At 36.6% G+C, this 26,602-nt stretch overlaps 1 protein-coding gene across 1 annotated transcript in view; it reads left to right on the top strand.

The window, feature by feature from the left end:
• The window catches only part of COMMD10 (COMM domain containing 10), a 62,504-nt gene that overhangs the window by 14,107 nt on the left and 21,795 nt on the right, over window positions 1-26,602 (top strand). The window contains exon 5 of the mRNA XM_015822142.1: window positions 1,590-1,700. Within this exon, the coding sequence (XP_015677628.1) occupies window positions 1,590-1,700 (111 nt within the window). The remainder of the gene's footprint in view (window positions 1-1,589; window positions 1,701-26,602) is intronic.

Below are 26,602 nucleotides of genomic sequence, written 5' to 3'. Positions count from 1 at the left end.
CATGCTCATCATGCTGGCCGGTGTTCTCCAAGAGGCACTGTTCAGGCTGATGGCAGAATTGGATGAAGTGGAGGGACAAGGGTTTCCTGGAGGTGCAATATGCACTCTGCAGTTTATTTTGGAAGTGCTCCAGGAGAACTGGCCTTGGGCGTTCAGCAAAGGATGGAACGCCAACAGAGGCCATCTGTTCGCTTGACCCAGCTGTTCTACAAAGCCTTCACTTGTTCAGCAGTTGAGGCTCCGTTGTACTTGCCGCACATATTGCAGGACTTCTCCCTTGATGGTTGCCTGAATCCTGAGCAAGCAAAAGAAGGGAGAAGATGACTTTCAGTTGGGGGCCGTGATGGAAATGCGAGCTAGGCAGGTAGGGAGAGTTGAAGCAGAGGCAGTTCATGCAGGGCAAGAAAAACATGGGTCCCTAGCCTAATGACCATGTAGTCCTGGCCTAACAGCTGCAATCTGGATTGCCGGGATTGCCATCGTTAAGCGTATGACCATATAATGTTTTGTTTAACAACTGCTTGCTTAAAATTCTGATCCAATTAGGGTCATAACCCAAGGACTGCCTATATGGGCCAAGCTAAGAAGAGTGTATGGCTTGAATGGAAAGATTGGCCCTCCAGTAATTTAAAGTAACTGCCTGATTAATTTTATCAGCACGACAGATCTTGGAGGGTGGCTTGTTCTGGTTGTGGGTTTTTGTTTTTGTTTTGCTTTTTTCTACATGAGCCTCTGCCTTACACATATTTTTATCCTTATATTTGCCACAATTATTTTTAATACCTTCTGTTTTCTTTTACTGCATTTGTCTTGATTTAGTTTTGAGTTTTCTTCAAGGCATGAATTGGTATGAGAAGTGTACCTGCTGTTAGACTAATGCAGATTATTTATTTCCATTATAGCATACTAAATAATAGCGATACTGTGTATGCTTCTCAGGTTTTTTTTAGTTAGTTGTGCATTTAGTTGCACAATCAGCATGTAATGTATTATTTCCAAAAGAGGCTATTCTTGCCAATAAATCATGCCATCAAATCTTTTGGGCTAGAAAAATAAGTAGTCAGGAAACCATAGCTTCTATAGTTTTAATACAAGACTACTTTTTAAAGCCGATTTCTATTATTTAAAAATTGGAATGCTTCTGTTTTATGGCTAAGAAATCAGGGTCCCTTCTATTTATTATTGTCACAAATCGGTAAGGAGCACTATTAAGGAGCAAAATCTACTGACTTAATAAGACCTTTCTTTACTTGCAATAACTTCACCCTACTCACTTATTTTATGGCCTTGGGAGTTAATATGTGTAGTAACTGGGAATTTAAAAAAGTATTTGTGGTTTGTGGGTTTTAATAACAACGATAATTGTAATTCACTTCATAACCATAAGTAATATTTGTTCTTTAACCTGATTGTAAAAATAAGCCTGGCAGACAGTATAGAGAAGTGAAGAAAGATGGTAGAATTCTTTTTTGTTCATAGTCTCCGTGCTTCATATTGGCTAACAATTGTTCCTAAGCAGTGTTGAAAAACAAAATGCTGTCTTTCTTTATTTACCACACTAGTAATCGGTATGATACTGTGTTTTGTAGCTTGAGACAGTCGGATGGCAACTCAACCTTCAGATGGCTCAGTCCATGCAGGCAAAACAAAAATCTCCTCAAGCTGTATTAGAACTTGGAGTCAGCAGTGAAGATTCAACGGTAAGAGCAATATGTCACGTATTTTTTTTCAATAGTGTTCTGGCAGCTTTGCAGATAATGAATGAATGAATGATCGAGCAGACTTCTCTAGCACTGCACCTGTCGTTTGTAGATGGTTGCATAGTTGTTGCATTCGTACACCTGTGAATTTTAACATTCTGGCCAGGGGCACTCAAACAGCAAAGCCCAGAACAGGAAGTTGGATTGACCAATCGGCATGCAAGATGCGCACCTCTGCACAATGTGCAGTTGGGATTTGGGAGGTGTTTGCATCTGCAAACCTATGGTCATCTGCAACCTATGCTTACCCATCAACCTCTTCGCAGCATAGGTAAGCAGCAACAGTTATAGGCAGTTGTGGGCAATCCTAAGTCAGTCTTTATACTTCAGGAATTAGAAGCAAGGTGTAAATTTAAATAGGCCATTGAGTTATAGACAGCTGAGGCTAAAAGATTTACACTATTTTGGTCTAATCTTATAGTATTGGTTTGTTTTGGGAAGCTAAGATGATTTATTTCAGGTTCATTGGAAATTATATCAAAAGTGGTCTTTTGAAATGTTTCTTTGCAGAATTTTGTGTGGTCTTTTTTTCTCATTGGTAGAACTTTCCCCTCATTTTGTTTCCATGCCCCTGGACTTAAGCTACTCATTTGGTCCTCTCTTTTAACTCCCTACCACATTGAGGTTCGGTGTCTTGTTCCTGAAACTGGTCTGTTATCCATTGTTTTGCCACCTTAGCAACATGCAAAACTGTATTTCATTATTTATTGAGGAATTTATACCCATGCTCACCTAGCATGCCGGCATATGGTGTTACAACTTTGATTATATTTATTAACGAAATTGCTGTCATGCTGGTGTTTTATTTTACTTTCACAATTCTTTGGAGTTTTTAAATATAATGGAATCCTGACTGGGTAATTTTAAAACTTTCCCCTCTGCTAACTTTTTTTTAAACTACTAGACAAATATATAATGGAAACCATATATACTAGTAGGAATTGATTTGCCTTTTATGTAGAGTCGAAATGAGGAGATTTTTGTTAGTCCAGGATTGTGGGTAGAAAAACATTTGTTTGCATTCACATATTAATATGTGAATGTTGACAAGCTCATCATATTCTCTTTTTATGTTTTCGGTGATCTGAGGTCAGCAGAACTGAGGATGATTGTGGGTCAGTTTCAGATTTTTTGACAGATTGGGGATGGAAACATTGATGTATGAAAGAGCCCACAATTAATCTTGTAGTAAAGATGGATTTCATTATACAATTTTCCCCAATTTCATCCCTTCTTTTTTAAGAGCAGGCAACAACTGTTCAGGATATTAGTAAAATTATATAAAATAATAAAGGTTATTTTGTATCTGTTCCACCCTAAATATTGAATGTTGAGGAAAGCAGTTTGATTTAAATGTTGATGGATGTTTATGCAATTTTTTTTTGCAGATGTAGCAATAGTAATAGCACTTAGACTTATGTACCACTTTATAGTGCTTTACAGTCCCTCTCTAAGTGGTTTACAGAGTCAGCATATTGCCCCCAGCAATCTGGGTCCTCATTTTACTGACCTTGGAAGGATGATAGGATGAGTCAACCTTCAGCTGGTCAAAATCGAACTCCTGGCAATCGGCAGAATTAACTGATATAGAGGAATTGGCAACAACACATGCTCCATATTTACCTATTTAACTTGGCACACAGCTAAATCAAGAATCTTACCATTATAATAATGGTATGACTATAGTTGAACCTAAAGATAATGGAAGAATCTAGGAGTTAATCAGTATCAAAATGTTATGTATAGTCCAAATTTTTAAAAGCTTTGTAAGTGAAATCATTTTAGATTATGCCTACGGCAGAAAGAAACTTGTGCCAATAGTGGATCGATGGCATAATATTCCCTATACTGTTTATTTGAAAAAACGAACAATTGTGTTATGAAGCTTATTGGAAGTTACAAAGAACAGCTCTACATGTACCTTCTTACTATATTGTGGCCTCAAGGGTTTTTCCTCATAGGTTGAAAGAAATTGCACTTATATGTAGCTATCATTGTAACTTGAACACCTAAAACATCTGTGGATTCAAAACATCTGTGGGCTAAGAATCTGATAACAAATGGCATGATGCAACTGTGTAGGTACTAAAGATTAATGACACATAGAAAGAAATCAAACGCAGCAGCAGCTGTTAGTGCATATCCTTAACTCCTGACTGAAGGGGTAATAGTGAAGGTGGATAGCTGTATTTATTACTGTGATTGATTAAATAAATAATTTGATTTTGAGATTGCTTGTTGAGATTGATTTATACATCCAGAATCAAAAGGCTGGGATGATAGAGAAATTATGCAAATGGAGACATTGTATTAAGTGGAAAATATATATATATATTTACTAATTTATACTATGGGAATATCTTTGCTCAAAATCTTAAAATAAATGGACAGTGTAGCAACTTTGGTCTCCAAGGAAGAAAAAGCCCTAAAGCAGATTTTTCCATTATGCACCATTGGACCAAAAGATGGTCTTTGCATTATTGGCTGTGGCTTTGCTTAGCTCACTTATGCCTGATTGACACAGATGCTGATGATAAGCAAATAGAACCTCTTAATTTGTACTCACATACTGTAATGGCTACTTTAAAGGGACTCTGCAAATGCCAATTTTTAGAAATGATGAGTTACTTTATATTGGGAAGTATAAACATCCTAAATAAGTGGATTTACAGATTTATCAGCATTGGTGGATCATCCCCTCCTCCAAGGATGTCACTTACTGCAAGTATTTTGTTTGCAAATGTTAGTAGCATCCCTTTGGAAATAAGTTTTTCCTTTGATTTAATTCTTGCTTTTATGGACCATACACAACTTGTTTTCATATGTTCTTAGATACCTTTATCTTTCTGTAATTAAGATTAATTCTACCTCAGGGATATATTATAAATTCTAAAATGCATGGATTTACTAATATTGTAGTAACTTTTGTTTGAATACTCCTTGACTTAAATTCATTGCATTGGCTCACTAGAGGGCGATAGAGCTCTTTAAGGTTTCTTTGATGTTTTGGGTGTGTTTCCCCCCCCCCAATAATATTGACTCAGTTGTGGATTTAAGTAGCTGAGGGAAACTGTATTTACGTTTCTAATCTGCATACAATAGGACAGTTGATAGTATTCAGATTTAATGTCTTTCGTTTACATGAAATTAAAATAGTAAATGTTTGCTTAATTTTTATTTGTATTTGAAATATAATAAATACTTCAAAATATATTTAAAATTAATGTCTGAAAGGCAAAAACATTTTAGTGTCTGAATTATATTTGTAAAAGGAATAAACTCTCTAACTGAAGGAATATCAAGAGATTGCAAATCTATAAATTTTTATTAGCTTAGATTTCTTCTTTTAAAAAACCTGTCATAGTTAATCTAATAAAATCAGTTTAGATTATTGTTGCTGGATGGGAACGAAAGGAAGGACCCTGCATCAGGCAAAGACAGTGAACACTCTAGATCTTTGTACTATGCCTTTTTGGCCTCCATATTTCCAAGTTAGGGTGTATAAGATATTGCTCACCCTAAAATACCTGAATCCTTTGAAAATGTTTTTGCAAAAGCAAATAGTGAGCAACACTTGTGTCTTTTGTTAAACCCCATCAATGGAGCATCATTTTTGAGATGTGATGGTTGCAGTGTACAGTATGTATATTTGTGTGTTTTCTGTTCCATTAGTGGGCCACTACTAAACTGAATAGTCTGATACCAGAGATTTCTCCTCAGATGTATAATAATAATAATTTTAAAATCCAACATTGTCCCTTCATGGCTCACCTGTCAATAATCTCCCTATTTAAGAAATGTGAATAATTATGCGATAATTTATCCTGGCTCTGTTGATAATAATTATTAAATGTGGATCCAAATGAGGAAACTAACTCCATGATAGCTTGTCTCACATGGTGTTCCACTTCACAGTGTGACCACAAAAGCGGAAACTAACTATTGGGGTATTGATTCCCTTTGCTCTTTTTTTTGGCGGGGGGGACAGGGGACTTTAAGTCAGTTTTGATCCTGGGTGACTGCCTGCAGTTTTCTTGGCAAGATTTTGGAAGTGCTTTACCATTTCCTGCTTCTTAGAGGTGTGAGAGAGTGATTGCCCTAGATCGGGCATGTCAAACTTGCGATGTCGCACGATGTATCGCGACCTTTTCCCCATTGCTGGCAATGGGGTGGGCGCAGTTTTGGTGTGATGCATCTGGTCTGCGGGTTGGCAGTTTGATATGCCTGTCCTAGATCATCCAGCTGGCTTTGTACCTAAGGCAGAACTAGAACTCATAGGTTTCTCAGTTTATAGCTTGATGCTTTAACCATTACACCAAACTGGCCCATAGTTAAATTCCTAAAATTGGCCTTTTTTCATTTAAAACAAGATTGGTTGAAAATAAAAATAATAGCCCTTACCATGATATGGGAATTTGCTACTTTTTGATATATTCCATTATTGGAAAAAAAAAGATCAAGTTTTAAATTTATTTATTTTTTATTTTTTGAGGGGGAAAACCAGAAATTGACTGATTGAGCTGAATTATGAAAGAACTGAACTGTGTGGACTAGTTGATTAACACAAATACAGTAATAATAATAATTAATAATTTGTGCCCTTTAAATGTATTGGACTCAGTTCTTTGCTAGTGTGATCCTCTCTAGGAGTTTATTCCAACTTATCTGGAGCTTAATATTATCAGTATTATTATATTTGTATCACAAGGCTAGAATCCATGTAAAATTTAACTGTAAAACTAGCACTGATGATGAAATGATGAATAGCAATTTTGATAAATTCAGATCTAATACCTTCTGGTAGAAATAATCATGATAAAATGCTCTGTTTTGTATTTAATCTACATTTCCCCAAGATGCTTTCATGAAATCATCTTAATGACAAAATATAATTTAGTTTTCTGAAAATTATATTAAATAGTGACAGTACAGGAGTCTTTATTTGTGGGAAGAATTTTAAACAGAAGACAAACTAAGTCACTGTAAGGTTTTCCAGAGCAGAAAGCCAGGATGTAGAGCAAATAAATACAAGAATAAATAATCAGTTTTCTATGTTCAAAATTATTGTTTTCATTTGCACAGTTTCTATTTTTTTATATTTCTTTATCTTTAATGTAAAATTATTGCTGTTAACTCACAAGTAATCCTTGCAGTTCAATTCTAGACATGTTTACTTGGAATCTTTGTGTCAGATTTAAAGTAAACAGACATGACTTTATTAACATTTTTTTGTGTTATGAAACAAAATTTTATTTTACCCAACCTAGGAATAATTTGGTAATAGACATGTGCAAACAATTTGTATACACTTCAAATTGCAAAACACTATTTTTTTAGTTTGAAACTAAATTTTGAGAGTGAAACAGTTTGTCCTAGTTCAATTACTGCGGAAATGTTTCAAGGTCAAAACAGTTTCAAAATAACTGAAAGAACTTGTTTCACAGTTGTTGGCCCATGCTGTAATGCAGGGGTGTCAAACTGCCGGCCTGCAGGCCGGATGTATCATGGCGAAACCATGCCCATCCCATTACTGGCAATGGAAAAAAAGTTGTGATACGTTGGGATACGTCATGTGACGTTGCAAGTTTGACATCCCTGCTGCAATGCAACAGTGACAGTTGATGTCTAACAGTGATGTTATTCCTTCCTTGATTCCAAAGTCTTAACCTCATGGCATTTTTGTAATTCATCCATATTGAACAATGAAAACATGTTTTTAAATGAAAAACTTGACCAAATTAAATTTATCATTAAAGTACAGTTTTCTTTTGCCCTAACCTCATTTCAGTTCTGTTGGGTTCTGTTGACATTTCATTACTCAACTAGGTAATGTCAGTACACTGCAATTACTGTGCCTAATTGGTAATGAAATCTCTCCAAGCAAACAACCAAGCTCAGCGAGCACCATGACCTCCACAATTCAATCCCGAGCTACAGATAATCTCTTCTATTGGGATCACTTCAGTTCTTCAGAAAATGTGAAAAGTAGTAAATATCTGCCACAAAAAGAGATGTACTCCAGTTATGGCTGCCCATATGGGTGTTAAGTGACTTTGGGTGGTTAGTTGAAGTTAAAAACTCAAGTTTTAGTCAAAAATTTTAAAGGCCTGTATAGCTTTATTCGATACATTCTCTGGTTTATAATTCTGAATAAAATTTGAAAATCAACAGTTTATTCCATTGAAGTTTTATATATTTCATTTCTAATAATGAAATATATAATTGAATCATTGCCCTATATATATTTTTGTTTTAAGCAATTAGCCAAAATCTTACCAGATGTTTTGCTTTTCTCCCAATATCTCTGTTGTAAACATGTGGCATATATATAAATATATAAATATATATATATATATATATATATATATATATATATATATATATATATATATATATATATATATATATATATATATATATATATATATATATATATATATATATATATATATATATATATATATATATATATATGGCAAGTAATAAAACGTGAACACCAGGAGATTATAAAATCATTAAAAGTTTTAATAAAACATTAAAAGCTTTAAAAGGATTTTAAAAAAGAGACCTAGCTTTCGTTGGTTCCTACCAACATCATCAGGGCATAAATAACTCAATGGGAGAAACTATTTATAAACCAGCCAACGCCTGCATGCTAGGTGAGGGTAAGCACCCTCATGGTATATGGATACGGAGAAATGGGGGTGTGGATGTCGATGTGAGTACAGGTAAAGGAAGCGAGGATACAATGGATACAATGATTGGCTACCCGGGACCCATTACGAGGTCTAGAGGTCGGGCGCAGGCGTTGGCTGGTTTATAAATAGTTTCTCCCATTGAGTTATTTATGCCCTGATGATGTTGGTAGGAACCAACGAAAGCTAGGTCTCTTTTTTAAAATCCTTTTAAAGCTTTTAATGTTTTATTAAAACTTTTAATGATTTTATAATCTCCTGGTGTTTACGTTTTATTACTTGCCATGGATATACCCAGGAGTCACTCATCTATTTTTAGTTATATATATATATATATATATATATATATATATATATATATATATATATATATATATATATATATATATATATATATATATATATATATATATATATATATATATATATATATATATATATATATATATATATATATATATATATATATATATGATAAAACCAATAAATAACGATCACCAAGAGGAAAGTAATAAATAGTAAAAAATTTTAATGAGCCGAGCTTTCGTTGGGCTCACCCAACATCATCAGGGCTTTAAAAGTAGTCACTGGGAAGGAGCTTTTATACGATGTTAACAGCCTGTATCCGGCTTCTGGAACGCGTCACCGGACCCAGCTGTTCGTGTTGTATCCTAGATGCATTACCTGCATCAACGCATGATGTTTTTCCATACCTTCTCCGTGTTTCACCGTAAGTGTTCTCCTCGTTAACTTCAGGGGTGGAGTGAATTCTGTGTGTGGCACTATGCTCTGGGGGGGTGCAGTTCTTCCTTGATCTCACTGCTAAATTCCTCCATCCCTTACAAGCGTGATCCAAGTGTGCCATCTCCTCCTTGCTCCTATCTCCAGATGCCACCCCCATGTGATAAGGGGGGGAGCAACTCCCAAGATCTCTGCTCATGCCTTCGTCTCCCCTCACAGATGCCGTAACGATCCCTTCTTTCCCTTATCTCCAGACGCCACCCCCATCTGATAAGGGGGGGAGCAACTCCCAAGATCTCTGCTCATGCCTTCGTCTCCCCTCACAGATGCCGTAACGATCCCTTTCCCCCCCCCCCCGGACCCGGGAGCCATCCTCGTTCGTAGACCGGGAATCCCTTTCCCTCTTCTGACGGGATTGAGTTATCATAGTGTGTTTACTCAATTTACTATCCGGAGCGATTTTTAAGAGGGTCTGTGAAAGTTGTTGTCGGCCCCTCAAATAGCTTACTTTTAAAACACATTTTATAATCAGTGAGAATATGGTAACAGGACTTTCTTTTGGTGGGAGGTTGCTGTAAGTTCATTTTTTCTACTGATAAACATATTTCATTTTTAGATAGTCAAAAAACTATTTCAGATATAATATTCATAATTAATAATGAACACTAACTGAATTGATAAGAAACATGACAATTATATTTTAAATGAGAATTACATTTTCCTAAGTTTGTAATTCCTTTTTATCTTGCTTGTATCACTTACTAAGAGTTATAGTAAGTCTTTGTATAAACATTTTCTCAATATGCTGCCTTTTGAACTATTTCATCACACCTTCACTATATCTAATGACAGCTAGTTTTTAGGCTGAGCCCACATAGCAATGAAAATAATTATTTCCTCCTGTGTTTTCTCTACCCTCTTTAGAAGCTAATTTGCTTTTTCTTGTTTCTTTTAAGAAAGCCAGCCTAATTACAGTTTCATGCATTATGATTTTTTAGAAAATACAGGAGCCATTATTAGGTAGGATATTGTCCAAATCAGTAGGGTTGACAATATAAGATTATAGGTGGTTCTTCGTAATTTCTTTAATTCATTTCTGTCAAAATACGGAGCTCATATACTGTTATAAGTGTGTCCTTGGGTATAGTGTTGTCATTGTATGAGTTTTAATGAGTTTCATCTGCAGTACTTGTGAAATATCCACTGTTGGCAAATCCATTTGCCTATTATGTGTGCCCTCCCAATTGCCTTATCCTTCCAAAATAATATTGAAATCTAGAATTCCCTTCAGAGTAGATCTGGAGCACACAAGGGACAATGTGGGAAGGAAGAGAAATAAAGTGCCCTCCCCCCAAAAAAAATCTATTCCCAGATGAAAACTGTAGTCTCATAAGGAAAAGGATTGATATCCAGCTGAATAGATAGATTGGATTTTGTCTACTACATGCTGGGCTACTCTACTCACATGGATCTCTGCATATAGAGGTTATGTTGTTGCTCCTAGAGAGGCATGAGGTCAGTGATTCAGCATTATTCTATATGCCCTTTTCAGCCAATAAACAGGCTGAATCTGGAGAAATTGGAGGCATTTATACCAGAGCAAGTACAAAATGTTACTTGTGTTTGCTTAGCAGTTGTCCAGTTAAAAGCAATAAGGGGAAATGAATCACACCTTTAATCCTTGTTACTTTTCAAGAATGATGAAAGTAAAGCGTAGGTGCAAGAAGAGCTAAGGGCTAAACAAACTCCGCCACCCATTGTGATGAGTGTTGGTTTGAAGGTATTTAAATTCAATAAATAATAATAATAATAAAGCTAGAGAATTGGCATTTGATCTCTAATGTAGCCATACGATTTGGGGCTATCAGACTTGGTTCAAAAGAACTCTGCCTAGAATCTGACAATGATGTTTTACCAAAACAGGAACATTTTAAAGCATCCCTTTAACACTTTGCAGTTCCCAGCTTTATCTTTTCTTTTACTCTCACAGTATATAGCAGGGGGTTTTTTTGCACACAAAGTAAAAGCTCAGAAAGAAGGAATAAATAGCTTTGATCTTCCCAGCAGATGAGCTATTTTTACAAAAATGTTGGCTTTACGTTTGTAATATTGCTGCTGTTGCTACAAATAAGCAACCCCCCCAAAACATATCTTCAGATATTTTCAATATTATGTTTAACAGCAAATCCATTCTTCCATTGCATACTATTAGCCATGGATTCTTCATTGACAGGTAGAACTTTGCAGATTCCTAATTATTATCTGGCAGTATTATGGAAAGCAGTGCCTTTTTATTGATACATAACTGAAGAATAGGGAGAAAGAATACTCTCAACTTGTTTTAAACTTGCATGCCTGTAATTTTGTCAGAACGTCAAGAGCCCTTAAGCAAGTATTATCTCTATCATAGTTTCCTTCTCAAATTGGGAATTGGAGGTGCCATTTTGTGATTCTTCCATTCCTACTATGATGGTTCATGTTAGTAGTGATAGGGAACAAGTGGTGAAGCTTAGCAATTTACCCTTTTCTCCTTAATATCTATATGAAGCAGCTGAGGAGGTTTGGGATAAAGTTTCATCAACACATTAATGGAACTCAGTTGTACATTGCCATCTCAGACCAAACCAGAGATGCTGTGATAGCTTTTATTCAGTGCCTGAAGGCTTAGCAATCTGAATAGATAGAAGAAAACTAAAACCCAGCAAGACAGTATTCTGGTTTGTCCAAAAATGCATTGGCTTAAAGATATTACCAGTAATAAGCCAGGAAACCATAACTATGTCCTTATCATTGCACATTTAAATTATTGTATCATGCTCTTCATGGGGCTGCCCTTGAAACTGACTCAAAACTATAGTTGGAACAAAATGCAGTAGCCAAATATGAGAGCTGCTATGTGAAGGTTATACTTATTCTCTGGCAATGGTATTGGTTACTAGTAGGCTTTCAGGTTTAATTCAAAATACTAATTTTGACCAAGAAAGTCTTATGTGGCTTAGGGTCAGGATATTATGGGGCCAACTCCTCAAGCTGAATCTACCTGGCTTTGGAAGTCTTATGTTCCCAATGAGAAATAAAAGGAATATAGGCCCAAAGGCAATTTTTCTCTGTAAATATGCCTATGATATGGAACACCTGACGGCCCTGTTTAAAATATTCCATTCTTTTTGTTTGAAATAGTTTATTTTTCTGTCCAATTGAAAAATCTTATTCCAGATAAATTAACAGATTTTTCTTATTAACATGATCATCCTAGTTTGATGACTATAATTTAAGAAAAACAGAAATCTAGCATGGGTTTCTTTTCAAATGAAATATTATAATCCATGCCTCACAAGCAAGCATATAATTACTGGCATTCGTAGGTATCTTCTTTGAAGTAATACTTTTTTTCAAAAATATTATACAAAAATGTGTATATTAAGAGAATGTTGTAAGGAAAAGAAAGGTATATACAGAATTTTAAGTGAGTTGTTTAAGTGTTCAATATATATGATATTCACAACAACTAGGAGAAAACCTCATTAACTGCAATGGTGAGCATTGATTTCTGCAGAAATATCTGTAAAATGTTCTATTAATCTTATGTTTCTAATGAAAACAATTTGTTGTTTTAATTATTCAGATATCTGGATATCATAAAAACACTATATCAGTGCACAGTAACTATTTCTTGTCCCTCTATCAACACACACACACACACACACACACAATATCTGATTGCATCAAAGATTATTCATTTCAGGCCAGCATTTATCATAATTTCTTCCCAAAGAACAAAGAAACTGCAGACACTTCTCATGGTAGATTTAATATGATGTATATTTTCTCTTAAAGCTCTGGTTCTTAATAATGCAGTCTCAAATCCTCAGCAATTTATATTGCATTGTGATTTATAGAGATAAAATAACAGCAAAATGACTTCTCAGTAATTGCTAGAGTAGTTTAAGAATTTCTGACCCAAACCTTAAAATGGTTGCTGGTGTATCAGGTCAAACACTTTGTATTCTGAATAAAATCCACATACATGAAGAATATATTTTTTGTAATCTAGAATTTATACATTGCTAGAAACACTCTCTTATTTCTTGTACCATTTCAAAACTTTTCTATTTCACTTACCTTTTTCATTAGGTGGATGTTCTTGCTTCAAGACTCACAAACTGTGTTCTGTTCTGTGTGTAAGTTGTACATGAATGTATTATATTCATGTCAACAGCGATAAATGAATTCAGTATTTTCTCCAATCTGCAGCAGATAGCATTTACATGAACTTTTGTTTTCTTTTTTCAAACTGATTAATATGGGCTAATATGTCCTCATGCATAACCACATTTTCTACAGCAGCAGTTTCTTAACATTTTTCATCAGCAGGACAGGTAATCTAAACAGCGTGATGTTTAACTTGGGAAATAAGAAAATAAAATACCAACTTAGGATGGAAAACTATAATGTGTGGCTCATAATAGATTAAACAGAAAAGGTTAAAACATCACTATCAGGGCATTCTCTTTTGATTTAGCTCATATGTGAATGGCATGAAAATTAAAGTTGATATGATAGTATTTTGTCTTGTTTAAAACATTCTTAAAAATAGTATTCTGGTAGAAATAGGAGAAAAACATGTTAAATAATATAGCATAAGAAGAATGTGGGCAATCCAGCCCAATCCACTCTAATGAATTCAGAGGATAAGATAGTAAAGGTAAGTCTAGAACAGTGTTTCTCAACCTTGACAATTTTAAGGCATGTGGACTTCAACTCCCAGAATTCCACAGCCAGCAATGCTGGCTGTGGAATTCTGGGAGTTGAAGTCCACATGCCTTAAAATTGTCAAGGTTGAGAAACACTGGGAAGTTTTGCAACAGACGTCTGTGGGAAAAAGTATACATTTTGTAAACCCATGGTAGGCCAGAAAGCCTGTTGAACCCTATGAGGCTATATATGTGTCTCATTGCTTCCTCCGTGAAATGTTTGTTTTCTTCGATTGCTTGCATTATAAAACCTTAATGGAGCCTGCCCATTGGGGTTGCATGCCATTAAGCAGAACAGCTTCGTTTAATGACCCCTGCCCCTGTTCTCCCTGATAAATGAGTGTACGGATCATTAAATGGAGCAAGGGGTGTCTTAGGGGGTGAGGAAGTACTTGGGAGGTCCAGTGCAGGCCATGTCCAAGTGTTGGGAGTGCTGCAGCAAGGCACGAGTGCAGGGAGGCCGGGGAAATAAGCTGTGCAACGAAAAGGCACTTCGCCCAGGAAGCACAAAATGCATGAAATAGCAACCCCTCCGCCCCCCCTCACAAGGCCAAACACTTGGAAAGCCCTCATTTTTCTAAGGCTCTGCAAAAAGAATACAGCCTCCCAAAGCTGTGCAGAGAAATCCCAATTTGAAAAGCAAAATTTGGCATTCTTCTCTTAGCAAAGTCTTCTTTGGGCGTGGCTATTTTCGATGAAATAACTACTTCCATTGAAGCCAATCTCCTCTATAAATTGAGAATTGTGCTTGATGGCTTTAAACCAGTGTTTCTCAACCTTGACAATTTTAAGGCATGTGGACTTCAACTCCCAGAATTCCACAGCCAGCATTGCTGGCTGTGGAATTCTGGGAGTTGAAGTCCACATGCCTTAAAATTGTCAAGGTTGAGAAACACTGCTTTAAACCATGAAAGACAAGCCGAAATCTTTTAAAACTATCAGAGATTCAGAGATAAATCTTAGAAAAATGGGGGCAGCTTTTTCCCCCTCTTTTTTTTCTCTATGAAGCTATCCCCATTGCAGCTGCTTGGAAAATGGCATTCTGGGATAAAACCCAGCAGCCTAGGTACACTGAGGGGTGGAGTGGCGCAATCAAAGGTACAGGTGTGGTCATAAACAGACACAAAACCTGTGAGGGACCTTGCGGGTAGAGTGGAGGGAATGGCACTGCAGTATCCCTGTGGTTGGTCATAAGGATGAATGACTGTGGGGAGCAGCTATAAGTTGAAACAGAGCCGAATGTAGCTTTTGGGGGGAAGTCTGTCGTAACTTTGAATAGATGTTAAGTGATCAGTCATTTCTTGAGGACTATCTGTATTCAGATATGACTAAACAGTGGGGACAAGTATTTCAAAATATATTGGGTCCGACTGATCAACTGATTTTGGATCCACAATATAGGTATTATTCTTAACTTTAATGATAATAGTGAAAATCACACTTACAGTATCTTGATCTTAACAACTGATTTTTCAAAATGAATATAGATAAAAAAATGTTCCAATGGAAATCGGATAAATAGCTAATATGTTGCTAATCCCAGAGTAGAAAATTATATTTAGTGTTGTTTCAGCCGTTCATTGGTTTTGTTTTCCAGTAAAATATAAATCACTGTTCAAAATTTGGCTTTTACCATATTGTTTAGTATTGTGCATGATAGATAGGTAGGTAGGTAGGTAGGTAGGTAGGTGGGTGGGTGGGTTGGCGGGCGGACAGACGGATGGATGGACAGGTGAGATAGACAGATAGGTGAGACAGAGAGAGACACACACACAGAGAGAGAGATTGGGTTTCATCGTTTTGCTCTATGGAATTATTGATTGGATTAGAAACAAATGAACAAACATGGACAAGACTTCTGAGTGTTTCAAAATCATTTTCTGTGATAATTAGGCCAGCAACAATTTCCTTTCTCAATTGTGTCCAAACTAGTATCATCTGAAATCATGATCATCCAGAGGGAAGACCTTGGATGCCAGCCTATTCATACAAAATCTTAACTGAAAAGTCATTTACGAGCGATAATCCTGCCATGAAATATCTATGATTACAGCTGCATTATGATCGCAACATTTAGTACAGTATTGGACATAAAATTGCTATGTAAATAAAGCAGGATTATGTTGAATTATGTACTTAGATGAAATTTGTATCCTGTTAGAATAGTGAGCCATTGTAGCTATGTTTATTCTTTTGAGGCAGTTTTTCCTCCCTAAACACTTCCTTGCCCATTCACATTCATGGGAACTTGTTCTGCACTGCTTGAACTAAATAAGGCCCTTTTGTAAAGCATTTAAATGATGGCCACCCAGGTAAAAAATGTACTAAGAGGCCAAAGTAGGATAAATTCCATCAGGGGGCTTATTAAAATGTAAAAAGTAGTTTTAATTAAGTTTGATTGTGAGCTAAACAAGCTTTTTGCAATTTAGGGAACAAGATATCTTTGTATTTTTTTTATCTTTTTTTCTTAATTGTGGTCTCAGATTCTAATTCAAAAGGAATTTTAAAAAAGCTATTCCAGAGATATGATTTTGAAACTTTAAGAAGGTATATTTAAGCATTTTTGGCATTATGCATTGTAAACATAGTACTCTTATTAGATCATTACTTGGCATCCTAATTAAACTCTCCATTATAAACAACTGATCTTGGCCTTATCAGCTGTGACTTTTCAGATTAAAAACAGGTAATGAATTGTCTCTGTGGAAATCTGAGATGGATTACAAATAGAGGAGTATTTAGCTGATCTCTGAGTAGAAAGTTATACGCAGTGTTGTTTCAGTTCTCCTGAACCCCAAACCCATAAAATAATTGCTTTGTCTCCATGTTTACTTTAGTACTGATTTATTTATTCAAGGATAGGTTCAACTTGGTGCTTTATGATTGGAGTAATGGCAAGTTGTGTCTGCAGGGTTTGGTAAAACAAGCCAAGATGCTGGCTGTAGTGCTGCAATTAACGTTCTAGTTCAGTTTTTCACTTTTTTAAAAAATAAACGTTCTGTCAGCTTTTCCAGTATTATTCTCTTTTATTAATTATTCATCGGGTATGTATATATCAACTTTTTTTCAAGAATGCAAATAAATTAGCACAAATAAAATCTTTTTCCTTTAAGCATTAAAGCAGCTGCATTCTTAGTATTTTTCTGTGGCTACTTCTAAGACCATTGTTGGCTGTTGGTTCATACATACACAACCACTTCATTTCTGACAATCCCATCATGTTGCTGTGTTAATACAAAGACAGATAAGCTTGAAGCAGTCACCCAAGCATTCCAAAGAATACAGTTGCTTTAGTATCTCTGGATTCACTTGTGCTAACAAGCTTTGTGAAGCACCTTTTTGAATTCTTTTCATAGTCCTATTCGGTGCTTTTTTTGTAAAAAAAAAAAAAAAAAAGTGCCAGAACTCATACACATTATACAACCCGCCTTGCCTACCCTACAAGGTTCCATCCCAAAAAGGTGCCGGGCTCCGTTCTGGGCATTCTATGACAAGAAAAGCCCAGGTCCTACTACATAGCATACAAATACCCTAGTATTTTCCATAACAATAAACTATAAAATGTAGGTTTGGTTAGGTTAGGACAATGATGGCGAACTTGTTAGAGACCGAGTGCCCAAAAACTGCCTCCGCCCTGCCCACTGGGCCACCCACCACTTTCACGGCCCGCCACAGATCACCCAGGCAGCCCAGCAGCATCATAGTGGCCATGTTCTCCGCCCCTGTCCCGCAGCATTATCTGCGTGCAACGGGGCGCAAGGGCGGAGTCTTGTCCCCGCTGCCCAGCTACCATGTCCTTGGCTCTGCTGCTTTGTGTGGGCCGCACCCAGGGGCAACTCTCCACCCGGGGGGCTACTGGTGAGGGGCCCGTGGGAGGAGGCAGGGCTGGGGAGACGGTGCGTGTGCCCACAGAGAGGGCTCCAAGTGCCACCTCTGGCACCTGTGTTAGGAGATAGTGACTGGCCAATTTTACCCAGTGATCTTCCATGAATGAAATTGGAACCCATTCTGCATCTCCCCAATCCTAGGCCAACATCTTAAGCAATGCCTCATGTATTTAATCATCCATTGATCTTTTTTAATGACTATACTCTCTTCTGTTTTTCAGTCCACATTATTTTAGGAGCAACTATGTTGTGATGAACATTTTTTTAATGTTAATCATTTATATTTAGTAGTACTTCAAGTGGGATCATGTGCAAATTGATCCTCATGAGCTGTGGCTAGCTCATTTCCAGTAAGATGGAGGACAGAGGGACTTCCTGTAAAAAAGTTCATGATCTGAACATGAGCTTTACATGTTCAGATTTAAAACATTTAATTGAAAAAAATGATAATAATAATGCTGGGTCAACTCTTATTAAAAATCTATTTGTACTTCAGTTCCATGATTAAAAAGAGAATTATATTTCAGTAATTATTATTCCATTCCTAGGTTAAGTTTCTTCGTATTTAAATAATTTGCTGAGATGCACAATTTTGCTGTAAAGATTCTGATTCTTGAGAGATACAATGATCTTATATAATTCTTGAGAAATATTAACTATCAGGACAGGATGCCAACTCTGTCTTCCAGTACTTAATGCCTATTGCTTGTTTAGAGAATACATACTGCTATACTATTAAATTAACACATTTGTAAAAAATATTCTTTCATTTCAGTTAATATAAAACTCAGCCTATAGATTTCAATGTTAATAGCCTAGAAAAGAGCTGTTTTCAATTTATAGTATATCAATAGGAGCTTTAATGCCTCTGTCAGTTACCCTGTATTGGACATGATACAGGGCAATTATCATGAGAATATGCTTAAATATGCATTGTATCGTGACAATGTGTTTAAAGATGAATAATAGATTTTTAATTTATTAACAAAGTTGTATGATTGTGGCTGCATCTAAATAGAGGTTTATGTTAATTACCTTGATAATACATATATTTTTTAAAAATACTCCTATTTAAAAGAAGGGTTCAGCTTTCTAGACTAGACTTGTTAGTACTATTACTTTGCCTTCTTACTTTAAAATTGGACATCAATGTTCCCCCCTTCTTTCTGGAATTGTCTTTGAAGACAACAGTATCTTTAATTGGTACAAATTCAGCTCTGTATATTGGCAAGCAAGAGCCATTAAAGCAATGCTGCAACAATGCTACATCAATATAATTTCATTGGTTGCTACTTTTAAAAATTAAAAGTGCTGGTTTTTAACTATAAAACCTTATTCTCTCCTCCAGACAGTTCTACCCATTATGGTATCTTTAAAGAGGTAGTCTGGGTTCTCTCTCTTCAGCAGATCAAGTAGAGAGGCCTTTTACATTGATTGAGTGATTAAGTCCTATCAAGTCATTGTTGATGCTTAGGAACCATGTAGATCAGTGGTTCTCAACCTTTTTAATGCCGCGACCCCAACCGGTGGTAAGTCGAGGACTAAACTGGTTGTAAGTCGAGGACTAAACCGGTTGTAAGTCGAGGACTACCCAACCGGTTGTAAGTCGAGGACTACCCAACCGGTCGTAAGTCGAGGACTTTCCCTGCCCGGGAGCGCCGCGCATGCGTGGTTCCGCCCCCTGCACCGGTCGAGGCGTAGCTGGCAAGCGGCAGAGACGGAGCAGGCCAACCACCAGCTGGCCCAGCCCAAGGGAGGTAAGGCACCCGCCGGAAATGGAGGAAAAAATGGCGGACAAAAAAATGGCGGACAGCCTTGCTTGGCGACCCCCATGAAATGGTCAATCGACCCCAAATGGGGTCCCGACCCACAGGTTGAGAACCACTGATGTAGATAATCTCCCTGATGATTATTGAATACCTGTATTGTGTTGCATTAAATTTGTATTGCTTTATAACAGAGTGAAAGAAATGATTGCAAAAATAAAGGAATTTCCCTTGTTTGTAAGAAAAAAGTAAAATTAAAAATAAAAATACAAACAATTATGTAATTATTTAGGTAATAAGCACTGTGAAAAGCATCATTATAAGGATGTGTGGAATTCTTTGTAAATTAGACCCACAGTTAGAGTTGTGCAGTGATTAGAGGAATTCTCCAAAAGTTTTTCCCACTTTCAGATATGTGGATTCTGGTAATATATGGGTTCCAGAATTCTTCAGCAACAATTGGGTCGTTCTGGGAAAAAGTCTACATATCTTCAGGAAATGCAGATGGGGAAAACTCTGTTAGGGTGTTGAAATACAGCAGGAAAGATGCAAATTAAAATTCTTACCTTGGCCAGGAAGCCATTGATCTCTATTTCTCAATTTCAACTATCTCAAACAGCTGTTAGGAAAGGAGAAAGAGAGTGCGATTCATATATGCAACCTTGAAATTTCGAAGAAAAGTAAGCTTTAAAAAATACATATAAGTTAAAACTTTTTTTCAGTATCAAATGAGTTACAGCAGCAACAACAACAACTTTATTGTCACTTTGAATGTTAAGTCAGTATCACATTGGTCATTATGTAAGGGTATATTTCAGTGTCTGATGTATAATGGAAGAGGTTTCACAACTTTGGCTTTTCAATTCAGTGTCCTGAACCTTTTCTAACTGAATTTCTGCCAGTTTCTGAGAGTCATGTTGGAATAACTAACCTTCTCCAACCAGGGACATCAATGCTTGCATATTGTTCAGATAAGACATTCTGTCTGGTCAACATTATTCATAATACTGAAGATAGTTTTTCACTCTAATAATTTCAGCCAAAGTAGGTCATTCAATAAATGTCAGTAAGGCAGAACAATAAGTTAAATGTCACTTGAAAGAGCCATCTATGCATAAATTTGTGAGATACTTTAAAAGCTTTTATAGGTAACGTGACTAAAGATCTTTTTATTCCATTAGTTTCTAATGATGGATGAATGAATGAATGATTGCATTAAATAATCTAGAGGTTTTCTTCGTTGCCTACTTGCTTGTATTCAGAAACTTAATAATTATGAATACTGGAAGAAAAGGGGTGTCTGTCTTTTTAAAAAAAAGGTAACTAAATTAGCAAAGCTCTCCAGGTAAGTTATCATAATTCTTACTGGTTTATTAAATATAACTCAATATAAATTGCTGAGGGTTTTGTTTTTGTTTTTGAATTCTTTCTGTACAAAGTCTAACCAGTTTCATACAATTGCATCTCTGAATTAGTGCCATGTTTATCCTTGACATAATGTAAAATAGTTTGGCTTTATTTCAATGTGCACATATCTAATAAAATCTTGGGTATAGGTCTTATAAACAAACACTTGATACATAAACTACATCTCTCCTTTATACATATTTATTTGGAAAAATAACAAAGTATTTCTAGTAAAGAAAAATGTTGCTTTTTAGAAAATACATTACTTCAAGTAGAAAATATATGATTCAGGTTGGCAATAACTCCATTTGCAGATATCCTTTACTTCAGCGGTTCTCAACCTATGGGTCGCGACCCCATTTGGGGTCGATCAACCATTTCACGGGGGTCACCAAGCAAGGCTGTCCGCCATTTTTTTCCCCTTTTCCGGCGGGTGCCTTATCTTCCTTGAGCTGGGCCAGCTGGTGGTCGGCCTGCTCTGTCTCTGCCACTTGCCAGCTACGCCTCAGCCGGTGCAGGGGGCGGAACCATGCATGTGCGGCGCTCCCGGGCAGGGAAAGTCCTCGACTTACGACCGGTTGGGTAGTCCTCGACTTACGACCGGTTTAGTCCTCAACTTACGACCGGTTTAGTCCTCAACTTACGACCGGTTTAGTCCTCGACTTACGACCGGTTGGGGGGTTGCGGCATTTAAAAGGTTGAGAACCACTGCTTTACTTCCTAGCTTCCATGAGGAGAGCTGAAAGGGAATTATGCTTGGTTATGAATTCAGGTTGTCTGGAGAGCTGATCCCAACTACAAGGTCCCTCTTTCAGATCCTTTGATTGAATGCATGAAAGTTGGCAAGAGTAAGGATCAGAAAGAGGAAAGTACCAGACAAAGGGCTCCATCAAAATTCATAGATTTCTATAGTTTTCTATGCATAGACTATGCAGTTTTCTATTTATGGACTAGTCCCATAATTTGGCATTTCAGATAGCATTTTAATATTCGCTAGTATTAAAAATGTGTGCTATTCAGGTTTTTGGTAAATATGTCAATCAGCTTTTAGATATCTAAACTGAGAATCTAGGAATTGTTCAAACAAAACTATTCTTTTCTCATTGTATTGCTTTACCATATTTCACATTAATTATAGGTAACAAAGTTTGAAGTCCAAGATCTGATGTTTAATATTTGCACAGCCCAGGGTTTTATTAAGATACAATTATTCAATGTATGGAAAGGGATAGGGAGACGAATCATGACCAAAACATTTGTTTTGGGAGGATGAGAGTTTTTTATTTATTTATTTATTTGATTTCTTCTCCTGCTACTTTGTTACTTTATAAGTTAAGTGTATTTTATTTCTTTTAATAAATAATTATAACATAAATATTAAATATGTTATGTTTATATTTTATTTATATATGTAATGAAATAAAATTTAATTTATAAAAATATTTTATAAATTATAAAATAAATAAAAATAATTTAAATATTTATATGTATATTTTATGTTTAAAATATAAACATTTATTTTATAGGTTGTTACTGTTACTGCCACCAGTTTGTGGAGGGAAGCCATTCATTCCTATTTCTGATCTCTTGCCTCTTTAAAATTAAGTCTTTGTTGGCACCATCTTTTCTTTATCGGGGGAGGGGGAATAAAGTAATTAAAAATGTACCTTATTTATCCTGGATAGTATGTTATAGAGTGTGGGAATAAGATTTTCTCAATTACAAAGAGTTTTTAAAAGATTCAGGCCAAAAATTGATAACAAAACACAGACCGATGATGTTTGAATAAATTTGATTATTGAATAAGTTTGATTTTCTCTTTCTAACTTGGTATTCAGGCCTGTTCATTCATAGCAGAGTCTTATAGCTCCCAGATATCTTGATTAGAGGCTTATGAAGAAAAATATTCTTTTAGCATAAACTCAAGCAAAAATAGTGTGTTCCACCAGAGATGCCGTGTAACAGATTTGGTACTGTACACCACAAGATATATATGGCTATGTATTTTATTAATGTTTATGCAAAATAACCTATTACCGATCGAAGGCTTAATGTATTTCTATATTAAGGAGCCATTACAATGTAAAACAAGTCTCTTGAGAACAGTTTCTAAATATGTCTGATTGGAATAAATGCGTGAGAGATGTAAAAGTGTTACATCTGTGTTCCTGGATTGTCTCCACTTTTAATTAGTCTCCTTTAAAAATCCCTATTTGCCCATAATCTAGAATGGAGTGCTGATCAAGCGATTAGTTTGGCTGGGTTCACACATTATACTAAGCATAATTTATTTTAAATGTGGTTTGTTGAACAAGTCATAGTTGCATGGTCTGCATACAATTAAGCTATAATTTACTTTAAATTATAAACCAAGTGGCTGGATTCGTATATTATGCTAAGCCAAAATAAAAAATTTAGCCTCCTAATGTTTTAAAATTCATACTTTAGAAAAGTTATCTTTTCAGCAACAGGTACAAAAAATCAGATAAAGATGGTATATTTTATAATTTTGGATAGCCAAGTATTTTAAGTATTTTCAATCTTTGAATCTTTGCTGAACGCACAGATAAACCTTTTTTAAAAAAATGCTACTTTGTATTGACTGTCATGTAGTAAAATAAGCACATAGCTATTGGATAATGATAGCTCTACAACAGTACATTCAAAGCATTATTTAAATGCTACTTTGGGCACAGTGCAAAGAAACATTTTAGTTTAGTACAAGGATGTACATTTATCCTGTGGGATTTCAACAGCAAATTGATCCTCCCCTGCCCCAATAATCCTTTTTGTTTTCATTTCAAGCATTTTTTTTTTTATTTTTTTTTGAAATGGGGGACAGCTGTTCACAAAACAGCTTTGGCACATGGTAGTTTTTGAATAGGTAATTGAATCTTTGCTATTATGTAAAATAAAATAGAATTTATTTTGTCTTAAAAGTACTGTTGATTTTTGCTGTGAAATAATTACATTTCTAACTCCTTCTTAAAGAAAACAAAGAAGGAAAATATGTTTTGAAACCACAGAATATCACGACTGAAATAAATCCATGATGCCATATATTGGTATGTGTGACACCTATAATATTTTGAAACTTGAAAGCCAAGAAGGTACATTATAATAGCTATACACAGGAGCCCAAACAAGGGGACAAAGATAAATATGTTGAGCTGTTGAATTGAGCTTGACTTATGATGACTCCCTCCATGCAGGTTTTTGACAACCTGTCAGAAATGGTTGTTATTCCCTTTGGTGATTTTTTCCCTGGCTTCCTAGTTCAGCCAATTACCTTAGCATTCACATTCAAATATTAACCTGAGCTGACTCTGCTTGGCCTCAGAGATCCACCAAAATTAGCTGGGTGCTGCCCTTTGCTGAAGTCAAAGCCACTAAAGCGAAGTAAATGGTCAATAAAAAAAAACCAAGTTATAATTCAAAATTATTAGTCCCTAGCACAGCGGTTCTCAACCTATGGGTCGCGACCCCATTTGGGGTCGATCGACCATTTCACGGGGGTCGCCAAGCAAGGCTGTCCGCCATTTTTTCCCCTTTTCCGGCGGGTGCCTTACCTCCCTTGAGCTGGGCCAGCTGCTGGTCGGCCTGCTCCGTCTCTGCCGCTTGCCAGCTACGCCTCGGCTGGAGCAGGGGGCGGAACCACGCATGTGCGGCGCTCCCGGGCAGGGAAAGTCCTCGACTTACGACCGGTTGGGTAGTCCTCGACTTACGACCGGTTTAGTCCTCGACTTACAACCGGTTTAGTCCTCGACTTGCAACCGGTTTAGTCCTCGACTTACGACCAGTTTAGTCCTCGACTTACGACCGGTTGGGGGTCGCAGCATTAAAAAGGTTGAGAACCACTGCCCTAGCATTTCTAACTAACATATTACAATATGAGCTTCAATGTGAAATATTAGGCTTATGGAAAATCAAAATATGTTGTTTATTTTTTACATTGAGTCCTAAATGGATTTACTTGAAAACAAATCTTACTATATCTGTGTGCTATACTATTAAAGCCTTAAGCTAAGAACCAGGAAATTCTTTCTGTATCGTTAGGTTAGCTACTGTTAACTCAGTGAGATTTATCTAAATTATTACAAAGAAAAACATATAAGAACAGAGTTTTGTGCTCCTGGAACAAAGTTGGAAAATGTCATCCAGTGTATGCATATAATTCATGCGGGCACATGTATGCATATCCATATATGTGTATGGGTTTATATAGTGTTTGTGTGTACATATATGTACATTATATGATGCAGATCTAGGACATATGAGATACTCTGTTGCTAAAATCAACCATGCATCTAGACCAGTCCAATTTAATTATTCCTAATCAAGTGGCATTTTGAAAAAATGACAAATAGATTAAAATAACCTTCCCACATATTTAAGATGCTATGCTACCAGGAATATAACTTTAAAAGTGGAGGTAATCTCTGTAGGATAGTGACATTGAGATTTATTCATTGCCATTTCCCCATTTGCTGCAAGTGTGGCAGGGCTGGGGATGGCTGCTACTGGGTAGAGGAGGGTCCACATGGGGCCTGTAAGGTGGAAATGAGTGCAGCAGGAGCGGGAGTGCTTGCTGCAGCGTTGGAAAGGCTGCAAGTGACTTACCAAAGTGACCTGCAACTTTCCCTGTCAGCTTCCCCATTGACTTTGCTTGTGGGAAGCTGGGCAGGAAAGGTTGCAAATAGTGATTATGTAACCACGGGATGCTGCATTCATTATAAATGCAAACTGATTGCAAAGTACCCAGATCACAATCACATGACTATGGAGGTGCTGGAGCGGCCAGAACTTTGAAGACCGGTCATAAGTACCACATGTTCAGCACCTTCGTAACCTTTGAACAGTTGCTGAATGAGTGGCTGTTGAACAAGGACTATCTCTACCACCATCCTGCTCCTGTCAAAGATCATCTAAAAGTATGACCAATGCTATTTCAGTCCCATACCTAGGCCTCAAAGGGGGGCAGATATCCTATTTCAACCAGAATTCTTTAAAACTGTTGTATAATCATCTTCTCCACAAACTTCCCTAAAACAGGAATGTTGGATACTGTACAAAAATTGTCTGGTATGGTTGGGTCTTATGATTGATCTAGTAATGGCTTGTTGAGGAGGGAGCTGACCAACACCTCTGTAAGGAACAATGGAACCAATCCCTCTCTTTAAAAAGAATTTACTATTGCCCAAACCCAACCACACAGGAAGCCTTCACCAGCCAGGAGGATATGGATCTAAGCAGGTGGTCAACCTCACAGTCACAGGACCATGTCCACTTCCTCAGGTCCAAAGAGTTCAAACTCATTTTTTTAACATATATCTGTTTATCCCCAAATAACCTTACAGGAAATTATGCTACACTGGCAAAGAAAGGAACTGATATGATGGCCCTTGACGTGATGGCCCGTTGCCTGGAGGCCGTACGGGTCTGGATGGGGAGGAACAGACTCAGGCTCAACCCTTCCAAGACCGAGTGGCTGTGGTTGCCAGCGCCTCGGCATAGTCAGCTGACACCATCGCTGACTATAGGGGGCGAAACTTTGGCCCCCTCGGAGAGGGCGCGCAACTTGGGAGTCCTCCT

The sequence above is a fragment of the Protobothrops mucrosquamatus genome, unplaced genomic scaffold (assembly GCF_001527695.2).
Source record: "Protobothrops mucrosquamatus isolate PMUCROS unplaced genomic scaffold, P.Mucros_1.0 scaffold1475, whole genome shotgun sequence".
Classification (NCBI taxonomy): domain Eukaryota; kingdom Metazoa; phylum Chordata; class Lepidosauria; order Squamata; family Viperidae; genus Protobothrops; species Protobothrops mucrosquamatus.
This window is presented reverse-complemented; position numbering and strand designations above follow the sequence as displayed.